This window comes from Lissotriton helveticus, chromosome 8 (assembly GCF_964261635.1).
Source record: "Lissotriton helveticus chromosome 8, aLisHel1.1, whole genome shotgun sequence".
Lineage (NCBI taxonomy): Eukaryota > Metazoa > Chordata > Amphibia > Caudata > Salamandridae > Lissotriton > Lissotriton helveticus.
Window position 1 is genome coordinate 224,777,058 of NC_136069.1, and position 21,842 is coordinate 224,798,899.

The 21,842-nt window shown below is 47.7% G+C and overlaps 1 protein-coding gene across 2 annotated transcripts in view; it reads right to left on the bottom strand.

The window, feature by feature from the left end:
• Positions 1 to 21,842, bottom strand: part of LOC144772549 (transmembrane 4 L6 family member 5-like) — a 360,840-nt gene that overhangs the window by 164,403 nt on the left and 174,595 nt on the right. The window contains exon 1 of one of the 2 annotated variants that reach the window (XM_078656969.1): positions 7,765 to 8,016. The exons of the other annotated variant lie outside the window; for it this stretch is intronic. Within the exon in view, the coding sequence (XP_078513095.1) occupies positions 7,765 to 8,001 (237 nt within the window). The 5' untranslated portion in view covers positions 8,002 to 8,016. Of the gene's footprint in view, positions 1 to 7,764; positions 8,017 to 21,842 lie in introns of those variants that run through there. 2 annotated transcript variants of the gene reach the window in all.

Here is a 21,842-nt window from a genome sequence, read left to right on the forward strand (position 1 = left end):
TGCGTGACGCATATGAGCAGGTGGTTGGTTGTCCCCTTCCGACTCACTGCCAGAGATGTCAACAGGGATCCTGCGCTTCGTAGCAATGTTGTGAAGGATGGCACACACGGCCACGATGCGGCAGCAGACCTCAGGCTCGTATTTCATGGCCCCACCAGTCTTGTGAAGTATGCGGAACCTGCTTTTCAACAGGCCAAATGTCCTCTCAATAGAATTCCTTGTGCGTATGTGTGATGCATTAAATCGCCGTTGCTGTGGTGTTGCAGGGTTGAGGTATGGGGTGAGGAGGTACTCACAGAGAGCGTAGCCGCTGTCACCTGAATGAAAGGAGCAGAGGGTGAGAGCCTGTTCTGCGCAGCTACATGATCACAGTGTGCAAATTTGGGCTGGTGTACTTACCTAGTAGGTGACCTTCCCCAAAGTCTCCCCTGGCCAGTCGTGTGTGGATGCCGCTGTGCCTGAAGATGAAGGAGTCATGTGTGCTCCCCGGGTACTGTGCCACAATGTCCGTGATGAATGTTTTGCATTGCACATCATCTAGATGTTGAGGGAGTGGTAGCTTTTTCAGTTGCGGTACATGTACTCCGTTTCTGCAGGTGGGCAAATGTGGATGTGCGTACAGTCAATACATCCTATGACATGTGGGAATTGAGCTACATTGTAAAATTGCAGCTTGGTCTCATTCAGGTCCTGTTGGCTGGTGGGGAATGATATATAGTGGTGTAGCCGGGTCAGCATAGCCTCCAGGAAACTCCTTAGGCAGCGGGACATGGTGGGCTGGGATATCCCCCCTGCAACAGCGACCATCCCCTGGAAGCTTCCGGAGGCCAGGAGGTGCAGGCAGCACAATACCTGCACATGTGGGGGGCGTGGCCAAGAGCCGTGCATGGCGGACGTGTAGCGCAGTAGCTCCGTCTTTCGCCCTTATTACACTCGCTATTGATCCTGTCTACCCTTACTGCAACCACCCCAACCACTAGCCCGGACCCGCGGCGGACGAGCGGTGGGCAGTAGCTGAATGCGGACCCCGCCGGACGCCGCCTACAGCCTGGGAAAGCCGCGGCGACCACTGAGGCCTGCTACGCGAGGAGAAGCCACGGCCTCGATTAACCCTGGGGCCGGTCTGCCGCTGACTGCCAGCGGGCCGCCGGCGAGACGCCGGCCGGGCGCCAGGGCACTGAACTGTCCCCATTACAACCGGAGGACCGGCAACTCATCCTGCACCCCCCGGACCGGCTCCTACATCGCCGGTGGACAAACGAGACACGCGCTGCCTTCTATGCCCAACTTGTCACCGGAGAGGCGCCGGCCTGCGCCGCGCCTTCTCAATTACTGCGGGGGCACCAGAGGCAGGCTCCTGGGACCTCTGAACGAGCTAAGTGGGGGCCGCTGGTGACCTGGGCCCTACTATTACTGCGTGTATCACCGACGGCGGCCCGGCGGGCCTTTCGTACCGGAGAGGCGATACGAGCGCCATCTTGCCTACTCCCTGGCCGAGGGCGACTCCGAGGGGGACGAGGAAGACGTCAGCATTGCCTCCGATCCATTGAGGCAGCAAAGAAGACGCGGACCCTAGGTAGGGACGAAGCGTCCACACGGCACCTACAGCCACGCTACCACTGGGGTCACAGAACAGCGTGGAGGGGTCCAGTTACGGGGGAACCAGAGTGGCTCACTACTGACTGCGAAGGCCGCCCTCGCTGGGACAGGTGAGGAGCGCCATATCACTGTTCTGCCTCTGGCATTCCCCCCTCCCCCAAACCCCCCCCTCCTGCAGCCGCTTGCCCATATCTACCGCCACGCCAGGACCACTGCGGCGACTACTAAGGGGTTCCCCAAGATACAGCGACAAACAGACCGGGTGTCTCGCCTCTTCTGCGCCACACTTGACCCTCTCCGACATCAGGGGGCTGCCCCTCCTATCGCCTTCCCCGCTGGGATCTCGGTGACCACGTGGAAATCTGCGGAGCCCAGAGCGGTGCCCTGAGGGCCTATCAACGGCGGACGGAAACGCGAACACCCCAACGCCGCTCTGCATACTAGGTCGATGGGACGACACAGGGGCAGAGCCCAGGACCCCGGTGCATACAGACATACAGTCCATCGGATCAGAGGACCCTCTTTCCTCCTCAAACATGGACGTCATCCCACCGACTGGGACAGGGTCCCAGGACGCCAAACTAGATCTTATCCTTACCGAAATACGGGCAACAAGGGAGGCACTGGAAACGCGTATAGACAATATGGCGACGGGTCTCTCGTTGCTCCGTGCAGACCACAATAAACTTGCTGAGAGGGTCTCCGAACAGAAACTTGCACTGAACGACCTCATACCCCAACAAACCGAGCACTCTGCAAAATTGGAAGGCGTAGAAAAACAGCTAAGGCAGCTATGGGACAAGGTGGATGATGCGGAAGGACGTGCCCGCCGCAATAATGTCCGCATCTTAGGCATTCCAGAACGAAGCGAAGGGAGGAACCCCACCCAATTTGTGGAAGACTGGCTCCGTCAACTGGTGGGCCCACAAGATCTTACCGCACTATACAGCGTGGAGAGAGCACACAGGATGCCGTCCAAACCACCGCCGCCAGGAGCGCCCCCACGCCCTTTGATCGCACGCCTCCTCCACTACAAAGACCGCGACACTGTGCTGCGCGTGGCCCGGGAGAAGGCACCAATTCGCTACGAGGACAAGAATATCTCCGTATATCCTGACTTCACGCCCACAGTCCAACGGGCCAGATCCACCTTTCTGGGAGTGAAACGCAAGTTGCGTGAGAGAGACTTAAAGTATGCCCTTCTATTCCCTGCACGCCTTAAAGTACTGCACAGTAACAAATCATACTTCTTTGACTCACCGGAGGAAGCGGCAGAATGGATGGAGGTGACGATAACTCCGCCTGCGTCACAGGACCCCTTCCTGGCAGACAAGAGGAAGGGCCACAAGACTCACTCAGATCGGCAAAGCAACACTTCGGGAACTCGACAAGCCCCGCCGCAGAGACGGATGCGGCCGCTGCAAACCATCCAGAGGGCCCCACACCAGTGATGCAACTGACGAAAGAGGCGCTCGCCGCCCACGATGCGGGCACACCTAGAGACCTGATCAGCAACTCCGACACACGCACAGAGGTCTCGGGGTCAGCTAGCAGCGTCCAGCTCTTCCCAAAGATCACGGCGCAGACAGCAGAAGAATTTTAACTTCACCATCGTGACCGCACTCCAGATGGTAACGTATAGACTGTATTATTCCTTGCACCCGGGTGGGCTGCTCAAGGGATTGCTTTACTAAGGGCCGCCATGCCACCACAGGCCAGTACAGGTACGGCGAAAGCGACCTGCGCCCCCCACCGCAGGCACATGAAACTGTTTGACTTTTGCCCCTGTTGGGCATCATGGTTTGGACCTCGAGCCCGTTGGCCTGGGGACCTTAGTATTCAGGGACTGATTATTTGTTTGACACTCCTCCTATGCAAGAAGAAGTACCAGACGCGTGTGCCCGCATACACATTCCTACTGCACTACACGACCGGACATAGGACCACTTAATGTTTATAGTTTGTGCACCTGGAATGTGCGGGGTATGGGCTCGATTCATAAACAGCACAGGATACTCGCACAACTGAACCGGAGGGGCGTCATGATGGCCTGCCTACAGGAGACCCACCTGAACTGTGCTGAGAGTTTGAAATTACATAAGAAGTGGAAAGGCCAGTTTTTTGCTACATCCTATTCTGCATTCTCTAGGAGAACCGCTATTTGGCTCCGTAATTCTGTTCCCTTTAAGCCACTGGAGCAACGAATTGACAAAGAGGGTAGATATGTATTTATGAGGGGATTGCTGGATGGGGCTCCTGTCGTGCTTGGCTGTGTGTACTCCCCGAATTCGGGCCAGCCTGATTTTCTGATTGCTGTCAACAGGGTCATTGCTGATTGGGCAGAGCACCAATGGGTGGTGGGAGGGGATTTTAATGCTGTGTTGGATGTAGCCCTGGACAGGTCACACCCCCCACTACATGCCACGTACAGCAGGTGACAGGCAGAGGCACTGACACAATGGGCGGAGGGATGGGACCTAGCAGACACATGGCGATGTATGCATCCACAAGACAAAGAATACACCTTTTACTCCCCCCCCCACAACCTCCACACCAGGATAGACCGAATTTTCTGCTCCCGTTCCTTACTAGGGTCGGTTATCCAGGCCCAGCACAAGGGAAAGACCCTCTCTGATCACAATCCAGTTGAACTAACTTGGCAATGGGGACGTCAGACAACCCCTATCCCGACCTGGAGATTACCCACGGAACTCCTGGAGGATACGGTCTTCAAATCCTCTATGGCGGATGCCATCGAGGGTTATTTTGACACAAACACTAACACTGCTAGCTCCCGACAATTGGAATGGGACGCCTTTAAAGTTTACATAAGGGGGGAGGCGATGGCCACTAAAGTGGGCATGAGGAGAGCAGTAGTTGCGGATCTGAAAGATGTGGAGGATAGACTAGCAACCTTGGAATGTGAGGCTGCGGGCACGAACACTCATTTCACCCCGCTGCAAGATGCACATGTAAAACACGCTGAACTACTAGAAGACTTAAGATTATTGGACTACAGGGAATACACAATGAGACAACACACACAAGCAGATAGGGCAGGCGCTCTACTGGCCCGTATCTTATGTGACTCCCCAGTGCAACATCCCATCCTAGAAGTACTGGACCAAGACGACATACTAGTTTCGACACAAGCAGGGATAAACGCCGCGTTCAAGGACTACTATATCACGCTCTACGGCCCCCACCACTGCCTCTCACACACTGCATTCGAGGGTTTCATGCGGGATTTAGAACTGCCCAAGCTCACTGACAGTCAACGCGACGATCTAAAGCGTACTATTTCTATCGCGGAAATTAGACAGGCGATGCGTGCACTCCCCAGAAGCAAAACCCCTGGGACGGACGGCTTGCCGGCCGAATTCTATACCGCATTTATGGATCTGTTGGCCCCGCGCCTCCATACCCTTTATTTGGAGGCTCTACGGACTGCCTGCTTGCCGCAGTCCTCCCTCCAGGCTTTGATTACCTCCCTCTTAAAGCAGGGCAAGGTCGGGCTACACCTTGCTAGCTACAGACCCTTATCTTTACTTAACACCGATTACAAGATACTGAGTAAAATTCTAGCGACAAGGCTGGCACAATACATACCACATTTGATTCACCCTGATCAGTGCGGCTTTGTGCCAGGCAGGAGCACGGCCATTAATCTTAGGCGACTAGCCCAGCTGATGCTGCGAGATCAGACGGACCTAGGCTCGGAGGGATGCATCTCATTGGACCTGAAGCAGGCTTTTAATTCCCTCAGATGGGATTACATGTTCGCTGTGTTTGCGAGATTCGGAATCCCTCAAGAGTATATAGCATGGGTCCAACTGCTATACACACGCCCCACGTCCCGGGTGCGCACGTCCAGGTACATTTCAGATCCCATAGTTATCGCAAGGGGCACGAGACAAGGCTGCCCCCTCTCCCCGCTCCTCTTCATTCTAGCGCTCGAGCCACTACTCTGTAAACTACGGACTGTGGCCCCCCACCGTGGAATCAAAAGGGGTGACACGACGCACATAGTGTCAGCCTATGCTGACGATATTATCCTCTACCTACATAACCTTGGAGGCGACCTGGACCCTATCCCTTCTATATTTGAGGATTTTAGATCGTTATCTGGCCTCACTATCAGCGAGCCCAAGTCCTACGGGTTTACCTTTACCGCCTCCGCCTTGACTATACCGCTGCTCTTTGAGCCACACGCGTTTCAAATAGCAGATACTACATTCCGATACCTCGGGATACAGGTTTACAGGGATGCCGACATGATGATTGACGGCAACCTTGGAAGGGCCATGAGGACCCTGAAGTCACAGATACAGTTTTGGTTGTCACTCCCTCTCTCAGTGGCCGGCAGGATTGCCATTTCCAAGATGGTAATGCTTCCCCGTCTCATTTACTACTTTACAAATTTACCGTTCCTGATCCCTGCCGCGACGTTTAAAATGCTTGACACTCTCCTTACAGAACTCATATGGGGACAAGGGCGAAGGCGCATAGGTCTCGCTAAGCTGCAACTCGCAACCAGTGCGGGAGGTATGGGAGTACCTGATTTTAGGGCCTACAACTTTGCATGTCAGCTGCAGTGGCTGGCCTACTGGCTTGCTGGTAGGAACCTCCATGAGATTAGCATGGTAGATGACGATCATGCTAAGGGCAGAATACATGTCCTGCTCCTTCCCCGCTCGGAATTGGCGAGAGACGCCCCGCCGCTTCTCCGGCTTGCAGTACTATCCTGGCGGAGGGCGGTGAAATACACTACCCCTCTGTCATCTTACGCCCCCACGATTCCACTACTGGGATTGCCATTGGGGTCGGGACCGCTCACGACACAAAAACTAATGCTATGGCATGACGCAGGTGTGACACACGTAGGAGACCTTTTTCCTGAAGGGCGGATGTTGTCATTTGATGACCTCAGGTCGGCGCATGACGTACCCAGGGGTTTGTTCCTCATGCATGCTAGCATCCGCCGCTACGTACTGAGACAATGGGCGCCTAGGGGGGTGGAACCACCCACGAACCCCTTACTGACGATGCAATACCTCATGGGCACGGGAAGCCATTTGACAAAATGGCTCACTGCTAGCATTAGAGCGGGACGAGCGGTTTCACTGTCGCCTCTCAGGATCAAGTGGGAGGAGGATATTGGGAGGCCATTACGGGACAAGGAATGGGAGAGGATCCTTCAATTCCCCAAAAAGGTGGCTAGAAACCCTAAATTTAAATTCATCCAACTAATGATCCTGCATAGAGCTTACCTAACGCCACACCGATTGCATGCCATGTTTCCCAACACCACTGACACCTGCCCTAGATGCGCTTTAGATGATGCGTCACTGACACATATGTTGTGGAGTTGCCCCAAACTGGGCTATTTCTGGACTACTGTTAATGACACACTTACAGACGCAGGTGCATTGATGCAGCCGCTCACCATGGAATACACGCTCCTGGGGTTGGGCCCTACGGCGTGTAAGAAAGGCGTTGCGACACGTTTTACTGATATATGCGAAGCGTGCTATTACGATGAGGTGGAAGTCTCTCAAGCCACCTGACCCTGATTTGTGGATAGCGGAACTGTTGCGATGGGGCAAAGCAGAGGGTGCGGCGCTACAGCGCGAAGAACGCAGAGGCCTCAGAAAAACACCTATCTCACTAGATTGGTTTACTATACTGGGGAGGGTAGAAACAGGGAGTGATGAAGAGTCTGATATTTCAATGCTGTAAACTGTACTGAGCAAAGCTGTTGATGGACCTCCATAAGCCTCGCACGACCATGTTGCACTAAATTGGGACACGGGTTAACTCGTGCTACTAATGCTTATACCACTGTCTAGTTGTGTAAAACGCAAACATATGCATCGTGGAATTGTTCTGCCTGTTGGGGGCGCCCTGGTACTAACTACTGTATACATAAGTTTGATGGGAGTGTCTAGGGTGGGACCTTTCTGTGGGTGGAGGGTGGGTTTTCTTTAGTTCTTATGGGATTGTTTGATTGTCTGATAACACTACAAAAGTTTCAAATGTATGATACACGCACTGTCGCTGAGCCCGATGGAGCTATCTTACTCCTATTTAGATGCTATGATACTGACACTGTATAATTGCTCTAACCACCCTGCTAATAAACAGATTTTCAAAAAAAAAAAATACCTGCACATGTGTGGGCACGGCATTGGTCCTCCTTGTTGGGTGCTGCATCAGGGGGTCTGGGTCCCGGAAGAGCTTGATTATCATAGCCCCACTCAGTCGGTACTTAGTATAAATTTGCTCCCTGGTTTGGCCCAGAAGGGTGACCCGCTGGTGGAATATCCGCTCCTGGATCCTCCGTCTGTTCCGTGCAGCTCGCTGTAGCCTTCGCCGCCTCACCAGCATGTAGAGTCCAGGCATTGTGGGAATCCCCAGGCTCCAGCTGCATGTCCTTAAATGTGTTTGGTCAGCCCTGCACCTGTTGGGAGTTAGTTAACCGTTTTTTGAAGAAAAAAAAAAATTCCTTACTGGTTACCACCTGATTTGTGTTCTTCTTAATTTGCGCGTCGCTATTTGCGATTTTCTCGTTTTTCGCATTTAGCGATTTTTCATGAATGGCGATTGCCAATGTTTTGCGACTTCGCAAATTAATTTGCAGAATCCATGGTTTCTCGCAATTTCAGAATCGCAAATGCCCATCCTCCAGTATTCTGCGAATTTATTTGCGAAGTCGCAATTTTTATTTAGCGATTTCGCATTTTTGGACTTTTCTGTTTCTTGAATTCCTTTCCGTCAAATTGTGATCGCAATTGCGATTTCGCAGCTATTGCGATCGCAATTTGGCTTCATGAATCTAGCTGATAATCTTTGAGGGGCATATTTACCAAAACGTCACACAGCACATCAAGTCACCTTGCTGTGCTATGCTGCGTGACAAGGAAAGAGCAGGAATGCACTGTATTTAACATAATACGGTGCACTCCTGTCTTTTCCCAGCGCTGGCGTTCAAAGTGCTGCCTAGCGCCAACACAGGCACCCTTGCACTATGGTGCAAGGCTACCTGCGTTGTAAGCAGCAGTGTTTTTGTAAAGGAAAGGGCACCTTCCTGCACAAAAACAATCTCCTGAGGCATTTTGCTCTTTCTATGTGCGTTGCAGAATGCAGCAGATATAGATAGAGGAAGTGACAAGGAGAAAAAAAAGGTATTTCTCCTTGTTATGCCTCCCCTGGAAAGCCGAGGCACTCTGACGCATTCCCAAGTCTGTCAGTATTGATAAATCTGTGAATGCTTCAGAATCCATGGAACGCCTTCCCAGGTCAGAGTGATGCAACACAGCGATATGTACTGTGTTTCGTTACTCTGGATGTATCAAGCCACTCAGGCCACGCAAGGTGGCCTTGCTTGGCTTGATAAATCGAACTTAAGAGTTGCGTCGCTTTTGTAGCCAGTTGACCGGCGCATAAGCGATGCAACCCTATGATAAATATGTAGCTTAGTGTGGCAGCTTCAGCAACATTACCTCAAAACACTGAAAAGACTTACATCAAAGCACTGCAGAAGCCATAGCATTGAAAGCCATTCCACAGAGCACTGCCATGGGCATGCCAGAGAGCAGTCAGATACCCAGGAGCAACGTGAAAGACTTACCACAAAGCACTATTAAAGATCCCAGAACACTACAAACGATTTGCTGCTGAGGCATAAGAAACACGAACATCAGAGAGCTGTGAAAGACGTACTGCTCAACTCTGTGACCTATTTAGAGCAGTGCTCTGGGAGTGACTTGTCACAGAGTGCCTTGAAACAGTTTCATCACAACACTACAGAGGCTTGCCACAAAGCAATGCAAAATACTTACCCCAGAGCACTATGAAGGAAATGCCACAGTGCTTGTAAAAAGACTTACCTCAGAGCTATGTGAAAGATGTACCCCAGTGCACAGCAAAGGTCTTACCATATAACACAGCAAAGCACTTACCGTAGAGGACTTAAATTTATATTATGTGAATGGTTGCAGTGTACATTGATTCAACATGGTTAGCTGTTTTATCTTTGATGTTAACTCTGCCACTGAAACTCCACTGGTTTTGTACATGTGGGCAACAGGGGAAACATAATTTACAACGCACGCGTTACAACGCGTGTCATTACAATGCATTTTTTACATCGAAAAATCCATTACAACGTATGTCATTACTTCGCATAATCCATTACAACGTATTCCCCAAAGTAAAGCCCCAGTGGAGTTACTTTAGTTAGTAAATGCGTTGTAATGGATTATGCGTTGTAATGACAGGCATTGTGATGGATTTTGCGCAGTAAAAAATGCGTTGTAATGGCACGTGTTGTAACGTGTGCGTTGTAAAGTGTCATATTCGGGCAACAGCAATGAATTACTTCGACAGGGCAGGTGGTGAAAACCAGGGCATGGGTACAGCAGGCCTTACAGGCCCTTCCCTCAAATTCCTTGCAGGCCCTTCCCTCAAAGGTTTCATTATGCCACTGATCATAAGTGGGGGGCACCAGCGTTCCTTTTAGGGGAGCGCGGCTTATTTTCATCATCAGAATTTGACCCAGGGCCAGGAGCAAGAATGGCAGAAAATGGAGAAAGATAGGAAAACAGCGGAAAAGGGGGAATCAGGGATGGAAAAGCACATACAAGAGTGGGATAAAGAGGCAGGTGGGACTGTTGGACAAAGAACGTGTTGAATAAAGGAAGGGTAGTCAGGGGGAGTGGAGGGAAAGAGGGATGAGGTGGAATCAACCAAGGCAGATCTGGTATTCCGAAATCTCGGAATTTGGCATCTAAGAAAAACGTTGGACCCCTGTATGTATATTATTTACAAATTAAGCACTGGACAAGACTACAAATGTGTTCAGATAACATCGAAGTGCAGGTACTCACTATCCCAGAATACCTATTTTCTTTTGAGACGTGCTGAATGCTGATACTCTCCCGTTAAAACTACTGTACCCCTTCTGAGAAGTGTTGGTACGCTCCGTTTCAGGTCGATACCTGACAGCTAAGGATTACTGGGCATTGTTCTGAGAGGGATACACATACTGCAGGGCCTGGTGATTTGTACCAGTTTACGCAAAACTGCAGATGTCCCCTTCAATTCAATTGTTTGCTGTCCAAATCCACAAACTCGCATCTAATGAGAGCACGGCAGAAAGTGGCCAAGCAGGCTGAGTTCTATAAATAGATAAGTGTTCACAGTGAGAACCAGGAAATTGTACTCTGGCGAATAAGTGGCTCTCTGAAGTTGTCAAGGGAACACAGCCATAGTGCTGAAAATTTGAATTCATCCCCCAATGGAGTATCCATGCTACCGTATATGGCCGCTCTTCGGATTACAGCGGCATATAGACACAACCAGAAATGCTCTGAAAATGGAGAATAAACGAAGTAGCTCTTACCAGATACGTGAATCAGTAAACAAAAAAAACAAAAAAGCAGAGCCAGGCCTGGAAGTGAAAAAAGCCAAAGCTAAATCAAGCAACAAGCATTGAAAATGCAATAGGTCTTGCCCTAGTTTAAGTTAATATAGAACAAAACGAATGCCAGTACTGTTTCTTTTATTCCTATGCTTATTCCTTAATACATGTGAATTGAACACCATGTACTTTGACAATTAATTAAACAGATTTAATCACTTTTTATTTTTCTATTGCTTCAGATTCATTATTTTGGTTGAAAAAACTTATGGCTCAACCATATTTGTTGAGCCATAGGTTTTTCACAACACTGCTTAAAAAGAGCTCCAAATTAGAAACATTTTCAGATCAATTGTCTTTGGCTTTTTGTGAATATTGTAAAGTTGTAATTATGATGTAAATATTTGTGGGGAATATGAATGTGTGAGATTGATTGTTGAGTGTATGGAATCGTGGAGAGCTTGAAAAAGATATGAATGTGTAAAGGGTGATGTTTTTATGAAAATGTACATTAATTTTGTGTATTTTTGATGCTGATGTTTTGAAATATAAAATTGGTGAAATTCAACCAAAATAATGAATCTGAAGCAATAGAAAAATAAAAAGTGATTACATCTGTTTAATTAATTGTCAAAGTGCATGGTGTTCAATTCACATGTATTGAGGAATAAGCATAGGAATAAAAGAAACAGTACTGGCATTCGTCTTGTTCTATATTGGTCAGTGGCTTGGCCTTACTGTGGATAGCCCAAACCCAGTGGTGGTTATTAGCTCGTTTAAGTTAAAGCAATTCTGTTTGTAATTAGGTGGCTTTTTAGCTTTGGTTTTATTAGTGTTTTTCAAACTTTCATGTACATAACATGCATATGTATGCATATATGTATATGCATGCATGCATTTATATTTGTATTTATATAGATATGCAGATGTATATATATGTTTATATATGTGTATGTATCATACATATATATAAATGCATATGCATATATATACACACACATATATATTACCTACTGGCGGTCGCCAGTAAGTAGTTATAGTTAGGACCTATTTTCCATAGGAAATCCACAACAATCTATTTGGAATAACTTTGGCGCTGGTGGACGAATCTTAGCGAATTTATCCAAGAATATGGCCTGCTCCGTTCTGCTCCTTCCCTGAAAGTTTGGGGGTGATTCGTTAAGTGGGGGCCGAGGCATAAGGGGGGTCCCAAAACGTGTTTTCCCCATGCAACTTTCCATAGGGACCTTTAGCCAGGGCTACAGCCCGAACGGCTGAACGGAATTGCACCAAATTTGGCAGAGTGATAGAGTTTGGTTCGCAGATTGTGCTTTTTGTTAAATGGTGTAAATCTGTTCAGAAGTTCCTGAGAAAATCAAAAGTAAAATCATAGTGATATCTAGAGACGAAGTACTGCATGCGTACGGAAATCTGTACAATTACGAGCACGAGCTGCATGCTGATTGGATGTCAACTGTCTGTCAACACTCCAAACCAGGAAGTGTTGGCAGCCATCTTGTGCCTCGGTAGCACCAAGTCACAAGAAAACTGTAAAAGAAAGTTGAAAAATAAGGAAAGGGGGCAGGGTAGAAACATGTTGACCCTCTAGGCCTGCTCAGGGGGTCCCACAAGGATCTTTAGGCCCAAATTATTTTTTTTAAAATAAATAAAACGCGGGGTACGCGTATTTATTTGATATTTGAGGGGGTATTTCTAAAGCGCAGCGTTCGCTCCGAAGGGAGCATCATGGAGCTGAAAATCCTGAAGGCCCAGTCTAGGAGGCAGTGGAGGGCTTAGACGGCCGCTTTAGTGAAGTCGTCGGAAAGGTTAAAGATCCAAGTCTTTAGAAGTTTTCTGAAAGGCTTCTCAAGGGTTTGTTGTCTCAGGTATTTGGGCATGCTGTTCCAGGCTTTAATGGCCAGGAAACTTAAAGTTTTTCCACCTTTCGTCTTCAAGTTGTACCTGGCGGGGGACATGAGGTTGTCCTGGGCTGAACGGAGGGATCGATTAGGGTTGTAGTGGGGGAAACGTTTGGTTAGATATTTTGGACCAGTTGTGCTAAATGCCCGAAAGGCAATGGTAAGTATTTTAAAAAGTATTCTTTTGTGGAGAGGGAGCCAATGCAGGGAACTTAGGGCTGCGGAAATAGATGATTTACGGGGCAATTTCAGGACAAGTCGGGCAGCCGAGTGAAGAACACTTTGGAGTTTGGTTAGTGTGGATTTTTTTGTCCCCGCCAAGAGGCCGTTACAGTAATCTAGGCGTGAGATTATGAGAGCCACTGTAACTGTTTTTCTGGCGTCGAGTGGAAGAAAGTCAAAAAACTTTCTTAGCGATTTTATTATTCCAAAGCATCTGCCGGCAACATTCCTGGCGTGCTGGCCGAATGATAAATCTGAGTCGAATAGTACACCGAGGTTCCTAGCTGTGGTTACGGTCTGGGGAGGTGCCACAGAGTCATCCGGCCACCAGAGGGCTGGGCAAAAGGAGGAGTTTTTGCCGATGGGGAGGATCTCTGTTTTGCTGGAGTTACATCTACGGTGGTTAGTGTTCATCCAGTGGAAGACCGCAGTTAAGCAGTTTTTGAGATTGAGCTCGGCATTGGTTGAGTTATCCTCTAGGGGTACTATCAGCTGCGTATCATCGGCATACGATGTTACCGGTATGCCGAATGATTCAATCAGTGATAGGAGTGGGATGAGGTAAATATTAAAGAGAAGGGGACTCAGGATGGACCCCTGAGGTACTCCGGAGGAGACCGTTTTCTCTTTGGAATGGAAAGGGCCGAGAGCGACAGTTTGAGACCTGTCGGTAAGGAATGATTTTATCCATGATAGGGCTGTTTCTGAAATCCCTATGTCCATCAATCTGTTGATTAGGATGGAGTGGGATATGGTGTCGAACGCTGCTGTGAGGTCGAGAAGAATGAGAATGACTTTCTTCCTCTGGTCTTGCAGCGTTTTTATTGTATCTGACAATTCGATCAGAGCTGTTTCTGTTGAGTGTTTGGGGCGGAAGCCAGATTGTTGCGGGTGGAGTATATTATGAGCTTCCAGATAAAGCTTGAGTTCTCTGTAGACCAACTGCTCGGTTATTTTTCCCAGAGCCGGGAGAAGTGTGATTGGGCGAAGATTGGTCAGGTCCGACGGGGATTTGTTTGCCTTCTTCATGAGAGGTTTGACTATACCTTTTTTCCATAGGCTAGGGACAGAACCGGTGCTAAGCGACAAGTTGACTATGTCGTTAATAATGGGATTTACCACGTCAATGAGTTGGTGGAGAATCTTGGGAGGACAGGGGTCGGAAGGGGAACCAGACTTACATGTTAGAATAACTTCTCTGGTTTGAGCCAACGTGACCGGGGTGAAGTTTTTAAGGCTACCAGCTAGGGATTCTAGTTGATCAGGAGTAGAAGCCCCTTGAGATGTTTGTGAAAGGGGGAAATCAATTTGGATGGAGGCGATCTTTTCATCAAAGTAGTCTGATATTTTGTCGCAAAAATCTTGGGAAGGGGGGATTTCGGATTGAAGTGATTTTGGCTGGGTGAACGATTTTACTATTGAGAACAACGTTTTTTGTTTCTGACTGGCTTCTTTAATGGCGTTGACGTAAAAGATTCTTTTTGCGGATTTAATGTTAGAAAGGTAATTTTTCCTTAGTTGGATATAGGAGAGACGGTCGTCATTGTCGTATGTTTTGCGCCATTTACGCTCCGCTTTCCTGCACAGTAGGTGGGCGGTAGCTAAGTCAGGGGTGAACCATGGGGCATTGGTTTTAGTTTTTTTATGAGTTCTACAGAGACAATTGATAGGGTTCCGGTTTTTAATTTCTTGTGAAATCCAATTATGGAAAAGGCTTGCGTCAAATTCGATGTTACCAGATAAAGCGGGGGACTGGGAATGGAGAATGGGGTTAAGAGTAAAGTTTTCTTGGACTTTTTTCCAGTTGACGGAGTTGTCACGAGGAGGTTTAATTTTGTTGACGGTTTGTAAGCGTACATTTATAATATGGAATGGGATCAGGCTATGATCTGTCCATATCTGGAGGAGAGGGGGTAGGGTAGTGAGTGGGGGGAAATTAGTACAGACACCGTCGAGGGTGTGTCCTAGTAAATGAGTGGGCGAAGTGACACTTTGTTGGAGATTGAAAATTTCGAGGGTCTGTAGAAAAGTGTTGGTTTGTGAGTCGGATAAAGACTCAAGGTGTATATTAAAATCCCCGAGAAGAGTAAAGTGTGGGTAACGGAGTAAGAAGTGTCCCAAAAAGTCGCTCAGAGAGTCTAGGAACTTGGAAGCATTTCCGGGTGGGCGGTAGATCAAACCCCCTGAGAAGGAGAAGGATTGACTGAGTTTGATAGAGAAGCCAATGCTTTCTGTGTCTGTTAAAGGGTCTAAACTGAACGTATGACAGGAGAAGGTGTTTTTCAGTATAATTGCAACTCCTCCGCCTCTACCTTTCAGTCTATCTTGTCTAAAGAAGGAAAAGCCCTGGGGGAGGGCAATGGCTATGTCCGGGTTGCTGTCTTCCGTTAGCCAGGTTTCTGTAATGGTATTCGTACGCGGTGGAAAGGGAAAAAAAACCTAGAAGTCCGTTTTATTCTTAATTAGCTCCCGGGGGGGACAAATCCCGGTGGCAATTTTTTTCTAAAATGGGGGCTTGCTTGCTGAAAATGCTGCTGCAGCAGTTGATGTGCTTGGTGCAGTAGCAGGTGGGTTGTCTCGCAACCCCCGTGTTGCAGCTCGAGCAAAGTTGTTGGGGTGCAAGTTCTTCACGTGTCGCTCCATATTTGCTGTGCCAAAGGAGTATTTTTAAGATGGATCACCCCTTGAAAGAGTTGTTTGGCAAATTTTAAAGGTTACTTTTGGAGCATTAACCTTTTTTTGCCCTTCTGGAAAAGTAAAAAACTGCCAAATTAGAGCTTCTTTCCTCTGCTTTGGAGGTTCTTCATGAATGAAATATTCCTCTGCAGAATGGCTGGGAGATGAGTCCATTGCTGTTATTATGGTAATCTTCCTTCTATTTGACAAGATTCTCAAATGAGATGCTTCTTCTTAGAAAGTCAAAGTAGAATGATTAAAATGGGACGGAACTTTCAACAGTTGGAATAGGAAGTGTTATGAACCAATCAAATCTCTTCTTTTAAAGTCACATGGCTTTACGTACGGTTACGCTGTGCTTACGGTGCTCTTACGATGCGAGTACGCATGACGTTCATCCGTGATTTGTGTAATTGCTTTTAAAAGTAATATACGATTGTTCAAAGTATAAAAAAATATTTTAATAACTACCCTATATAATGTATTCTGTTAGTATGTTCATTAAATACATAAATATATGTTTTTAAATAATTAAAAACATTCGCGTCTTTCGCGTATGGGACACCGTACATGACGTCACACGGAAGCTTTGATGCGACGCATAAAATGTGAAAGCGTATTCGTAGCGTATGCTAAGAATGATTAGCAGTACAAACTATGGAGCGATCACTCTCTCACTGTCAAATCAGAGCACAGGGCGTGCTATGAGAATGGTTACAAGTGGTCACTCATTGGAGATCCGATTCAGCTGTGTGGCTTATCCACGGTATCATAAAGTTACCTTTTAGCCTGTTTAAGTTTGAGGTTTGCATTAAATACTATGCTATAGGCAGATATGCATCTTTAGGCAGCGCTTATCTCCATGAAGCTTGGTTATTACCATTTACATATAGGTGCCTGAGGGAGGGAAAATAAGTTTATCTGAATGGCGAGGATTGCACAATAGCATCAGATCACTCCTTAACAAGTGCTATCATAACAACGTTGAGTTTACTGGCAAACGGGAGTTATTTACTTTGAAATAATGCAGATTGTTGTGCGATGTTAGCAGGCATCGCTTACATGATTATGGCAACTGAGCGTGTGGTTTGCTATAAAAAAGTTGTGTTTACTCCTCTGCATGGGAAGCTGGATGTGTCAATCTGTCCGTCGATTCCGACCTTAAAAGCAGAGTCAACCAAATGAGCCGTATAAGAGCGCTATTATCTCAAAAAGAGGTTGCTCTTACATCTGCTAGAGAAACATTTGTCCTTCATGTAGCAAACACCCGCAGAGACGTGCATTATTTATTAAATACAGACGTGCCCCTGCATTTTGGGGAGTTAATTCAGACTATCTTCAATGCGTCCTTGACTACGGAGTTACCTTACTTTTTTAAAGTTATAAGCAGTGGCCTTGTGACTTCTTTTCAAACTAAATTTGGTGTCTTCTCGGCATTTTTCCAATCGATTTTTTCCAGCATCTTTGGTGGATTCCCCTTAATACTCGCATTAGTTGCCGGTGTGCTTTTATTAATTTGTTTGCTTAAATATGGATGCACATCCTGCAGCACACGACAATATTTCTCGGCTGTTGCTGGTCCGCAACCGAATGCTTAGTTATTACGGAGCACTCTGGTTACATTGAGTGCAGCTTAGGGATTATCGTTTCGATTTTCCTTTTTCACATGCGTTCAACCTGTCTTCCATTGCCTGAGCTGCGACTTAGACTGGGCCCTGGATTTGTGACTCTGCAGTACGGTGTCTCCCAACGCGGATTATGACCAGCTGATGAGCCCCTTAGTGGTTCATGACTTGCTCTGTTCTGGCGGCGGGATTATGGCCTTAGCAGCGATACATGGAATAATGGGACGTTGGAATGTTTTTGCAGCGGCGCATGACTTTTTGGCACACAGTTACATTGAAGATGACCCGAGTTTTCCTCCGATGGTGATAGAGGCTCCGGTCATTGAGGAACATGTATGTTCATTCCCACTATTGAATTGGATGGCTGAAATGTTTTCAGAGGAGAACAATGACTTCCTCTTGGAGGCTGTTGCTACATACTGTGCTTATACGCTTGTGGGGGTTGCGTCGGGACGACAGGGGGTGGAGTCACTGAGCCAGAAACTTTAATAAGTGATCTCAAAGAAGGTTTTATTTTTAGGTATGCCTTTCTGCTCCTGCTCATTAGTCTTTCCCTTGCAAACACAGCTGGGTCCGTCTTGATGTTTCGTGGGTACTCCAGGTTGTCCGGTGGGGCAGGATGTTAGGCACGTCTTCGGGAACCGGCACCCCAAAGGAAGAAAAGAAAAGGGATTTAGGGAGACGTCCGGTTTAAGAGTAAAAGGGGCTGGGAGTGAGGGAAACCAAGTGCACAAGTAACAGTGCTTTATACAGGTCGGTGAGACGTTGGGTTGGTGCTCGTGAAGGGGAATGGTGGTAGATTATACAAAATATACAGCTGGGCTTCTTAGTCGGCAGGTTGATAGCGCCATCCCACCCAACCCGATACTGTGCTCCGTACCTTGTTAAGCCAGGCTCCTCCCGCGGGAGCGTGGCGGGGCGAGTCGCAGAAACGTTGGCCCCCTGGCTTGTCGCTGCCGCCTCCGGTCTGCCTTGCTCGGTCTTCCTTGTCCATAATCTCCATTTCCGCTTCACTGCTCCGCTTACCGTCTCCTTCCACTACCTCCGGGGAATCGCCGTTCGGCGTCTTCCTGGTTCGTCCTTCCTTTTGTGATGCTCCCAGGATGACGTCTCCGAGGGGAAGAGTCTCGTCGTCGAGGAATCCCCAGTTAAAGGCGCCACGGTCATTTTCAATCGCGGTATCCCATCCACCCGGTTCACATGGCCAGTCCTCAAATGCAGAAGGGTCGGGCTGCTGAGAGGGGATAGAAGCTGGTAAAAGCGGAGCAGCCTACCACCAATAGTGATCATTGTTCTGTCCCTTGGAAGGACCTACCACCCTGTCACAACGCTGTTGGAATAAGAGTCTTTGATTTTTCTACCTATTCTTTATTATTTATTTACTGCTTTCTATGAAACAGCGAATAATTTTTTTTGCAAATTTGAACTTGACTCTGCTTTTCAGGCTTGGACTCTGCGTTCGTAATTCGCCCACATTTATATCACATGCTTCGATCAAGGAAGGGTGCCGTGGGGCTGAGCCTTGAACTCACACCGTGCTAAGTTAGCATGGGTTTATTAGAAGCTTAAACACCATTTTTGCTTTCCTGCTCTGCTTTGCACATGACACGTACTTGCGATATTGTTTAGAGAAGGCTGAGTATTTTTCTTCACATGAGAATAATTTGTTATGCTACATTGGTAGACTGCCTCGCTCGTTTAGTGTGTATAGTGAGGAGAGCATGGAACATCAAGGTTATCTTGGACACTGTGTCAGTTATTCAGAATGATCCTTGCACGTTCGAGCCATAACACATATGCACCTGTGGCCACCTCTGATACTGGCGCGTTTAATAATGCACTGTGCAGGCATGATTACACACAGTTGGAGAACATTCATATCCTGACAGTTTGTGCAGAACTCAATGTGATCCTCTACTGCTGAGTACCACAGGTATGGGTCCGTCCATTTAATACTATGAGACCTTCTGTAGTTATAAACTAACCTGCTAGGTAGGGAGGGTGAAATCTAGGTATATTTTAAATCTGTTTCCCTTTATCATTATAAGATGCTTTCTCCCTTTGTATTTTATGGAATAGTAACAATGCTGACAACCTTGTTTCTGATAATATGTATTCTTGTATTATCTAAGGTACTGCGCATGAGATTACGACGTTAGAAATAAACATTTCAAACTTGCACGTGTCTTTATTTACTCCTTGTTTTGGACTGTGAGGTAACGGGTTTTTAGGAACCCGCTGGTGTCAGGGGATAACACCCGAAGACCTCTGAGTTCCCTTGTTCTGGACCACAGAAACACGTAGTCTTCTAGTCGCAGTCAAAGATCAAGTTTTATTGGTAGCTACCAAGTAACACGTGTACCAGAAGTACACCACACAGAGAGTAGGTTCTTGGGAGACTGTTCGTTTTTACAGAACCAGCCGTCTCCTTATATATGGCTTCAAGCAAGAATTCTTGAGTTTTATGGTATGGCAACACACATATTTCTACAACAATACAAAGAGCGAAGTCATGTAAGCAAGCCCATATTTTAGATGTCCAGTTTGCTGATAGATTACCCAGTTGGATCGGGAACTCCCATCAGATATAGATGAACCACCAATAAAGGAAGGTACAACCCAGCCATAAAAGGGCCATAAACAAGATACGGGGACAGGTGCGTGTTTGAAGGAAACATGGGCTGTATGTAGTGAATGGTTCGTGGAATGTTATGCGTAGATGCTATCGTATTCGGCCACTGGGCGAGGAGCTGCCTAAACAGGTTTGGCCGAAGACAGTGGAGTCAGTTGGGACAGGTCAGGGGAAAGTCACGAAAGGTGGACGTGTCTATTTGGATCAAGCTCGACCTTTAATTGACTTATCATGAGGGCAAGATGCAAGATGGATGCCGTTCACAAAATGGAGTTTAAGGGATGGGACGGAAACTGTGATTTAGGGGTGTTGGCAACCCTCGATTGTAACGCAAATACATAGGAATGATGTCCTAATCATTATCGGTTCGTAGACGCCAAAATCGTCTCGGTACGTGGAGGTTTCGTGACACGGGTATTGGACCTCGATATCGGGAAAACCACAGGGTCCGTATTTTGGGAACCACAGACCCTCCTTTTGCCCTCATATAAGGCAATAACCCATGCTAATCTGAGTCCAAATCGGTATGAAGAAATTCGTGGAGATGTTGCTGGAGCATCATTCTGCTACTCAGCTCGTCCTGTGACACAGGCTTCCGTACACACGAGGTAGCACAGAGGCCACATAGTGCAGGAGCACACTGTATAAACAAGCAAAACATGAACAGAAGTGCCAAGATCATCCCGATGAAAATCAAAGTTTTCCATCCCCAGGCAGTGATCAGTTCCCAGAACCACCCCAGCAGGGACCAATCCCCTTTCTCAATGTGAAGGGAACCAGATATTTCGTGTAGTTTGGAGATGGCCTGGTATACTGTTGGTGCGTTATCAGGGATGAAAATGCAGCAACTGGATTGGATGACTCTACACACACCACCACGATCGGCGAGTATAATGTCTAAGGCAATTCGGTTCTGAAGGGTCATAAGTCGATCCGACTGAAGCTCTGTTGTCAAATTGCCAAGTGCTCCGGCCGTTGTGGTCACGGCGGATTCAACTATCCTCGCTAACTGGCGAATATTCCTGCTGTTCACCATAGGCCCCCAAAATGACAGAAAACCCTTTGCGAAGTCAGCGAATTCCTGACCCGCGGTGTCGTCTTTACTCATGACACCTCTAGCTGTCCTTGTCCGGTGGTAATCTGCTCGGGCCGTGTAGGTAGGAGGCAGCAGAAATGAAATAAAACATATACCTGAGAAATCAGGGGGCAACCACGTGTAGGCTTGGTCGTGGCAAACGAAATACGTGCCTTTAGCTGCCAAGAGTATCGGGGAAGTTCGGGAAGCAAATACATATGTTTCCGTGCAAATGCTCTTTCCTAACTGTGCTGTGGGGTTCCTACCAATACCCTGTGAGCATAAGTGACCTCGGTGGGGAACTATCCAAACTGGGCGGGATTTCTGTGCTGCCTGGCTCTTGACCAGGTAAACCCCATGTTTGGTCACGTTCCAACGGGTGGAGGGACTCAGTTCATCTTTGGGGATTGTCAGATAGGTGTCGATATCCCTACTCATGTTCCTTATCCCTGCAATTAGTGCCTTGTTACTGGAGTCGCTCGCAGCGGAACGGGTCGGGTATGGTTCTAGGGCGAATAGGAACATGGTCTGGAAAGCCCACAGAGAACCATAGTAGCTAAATGGCAAAACGAAGTATGGGATACCCTTATCGGTTGTGTGTGGCATAAGTCCGCATATCCAACAGTTTGACGTGTTCATTATGGACTGGTGTTGGTGTAGAAGCTGGATGAAA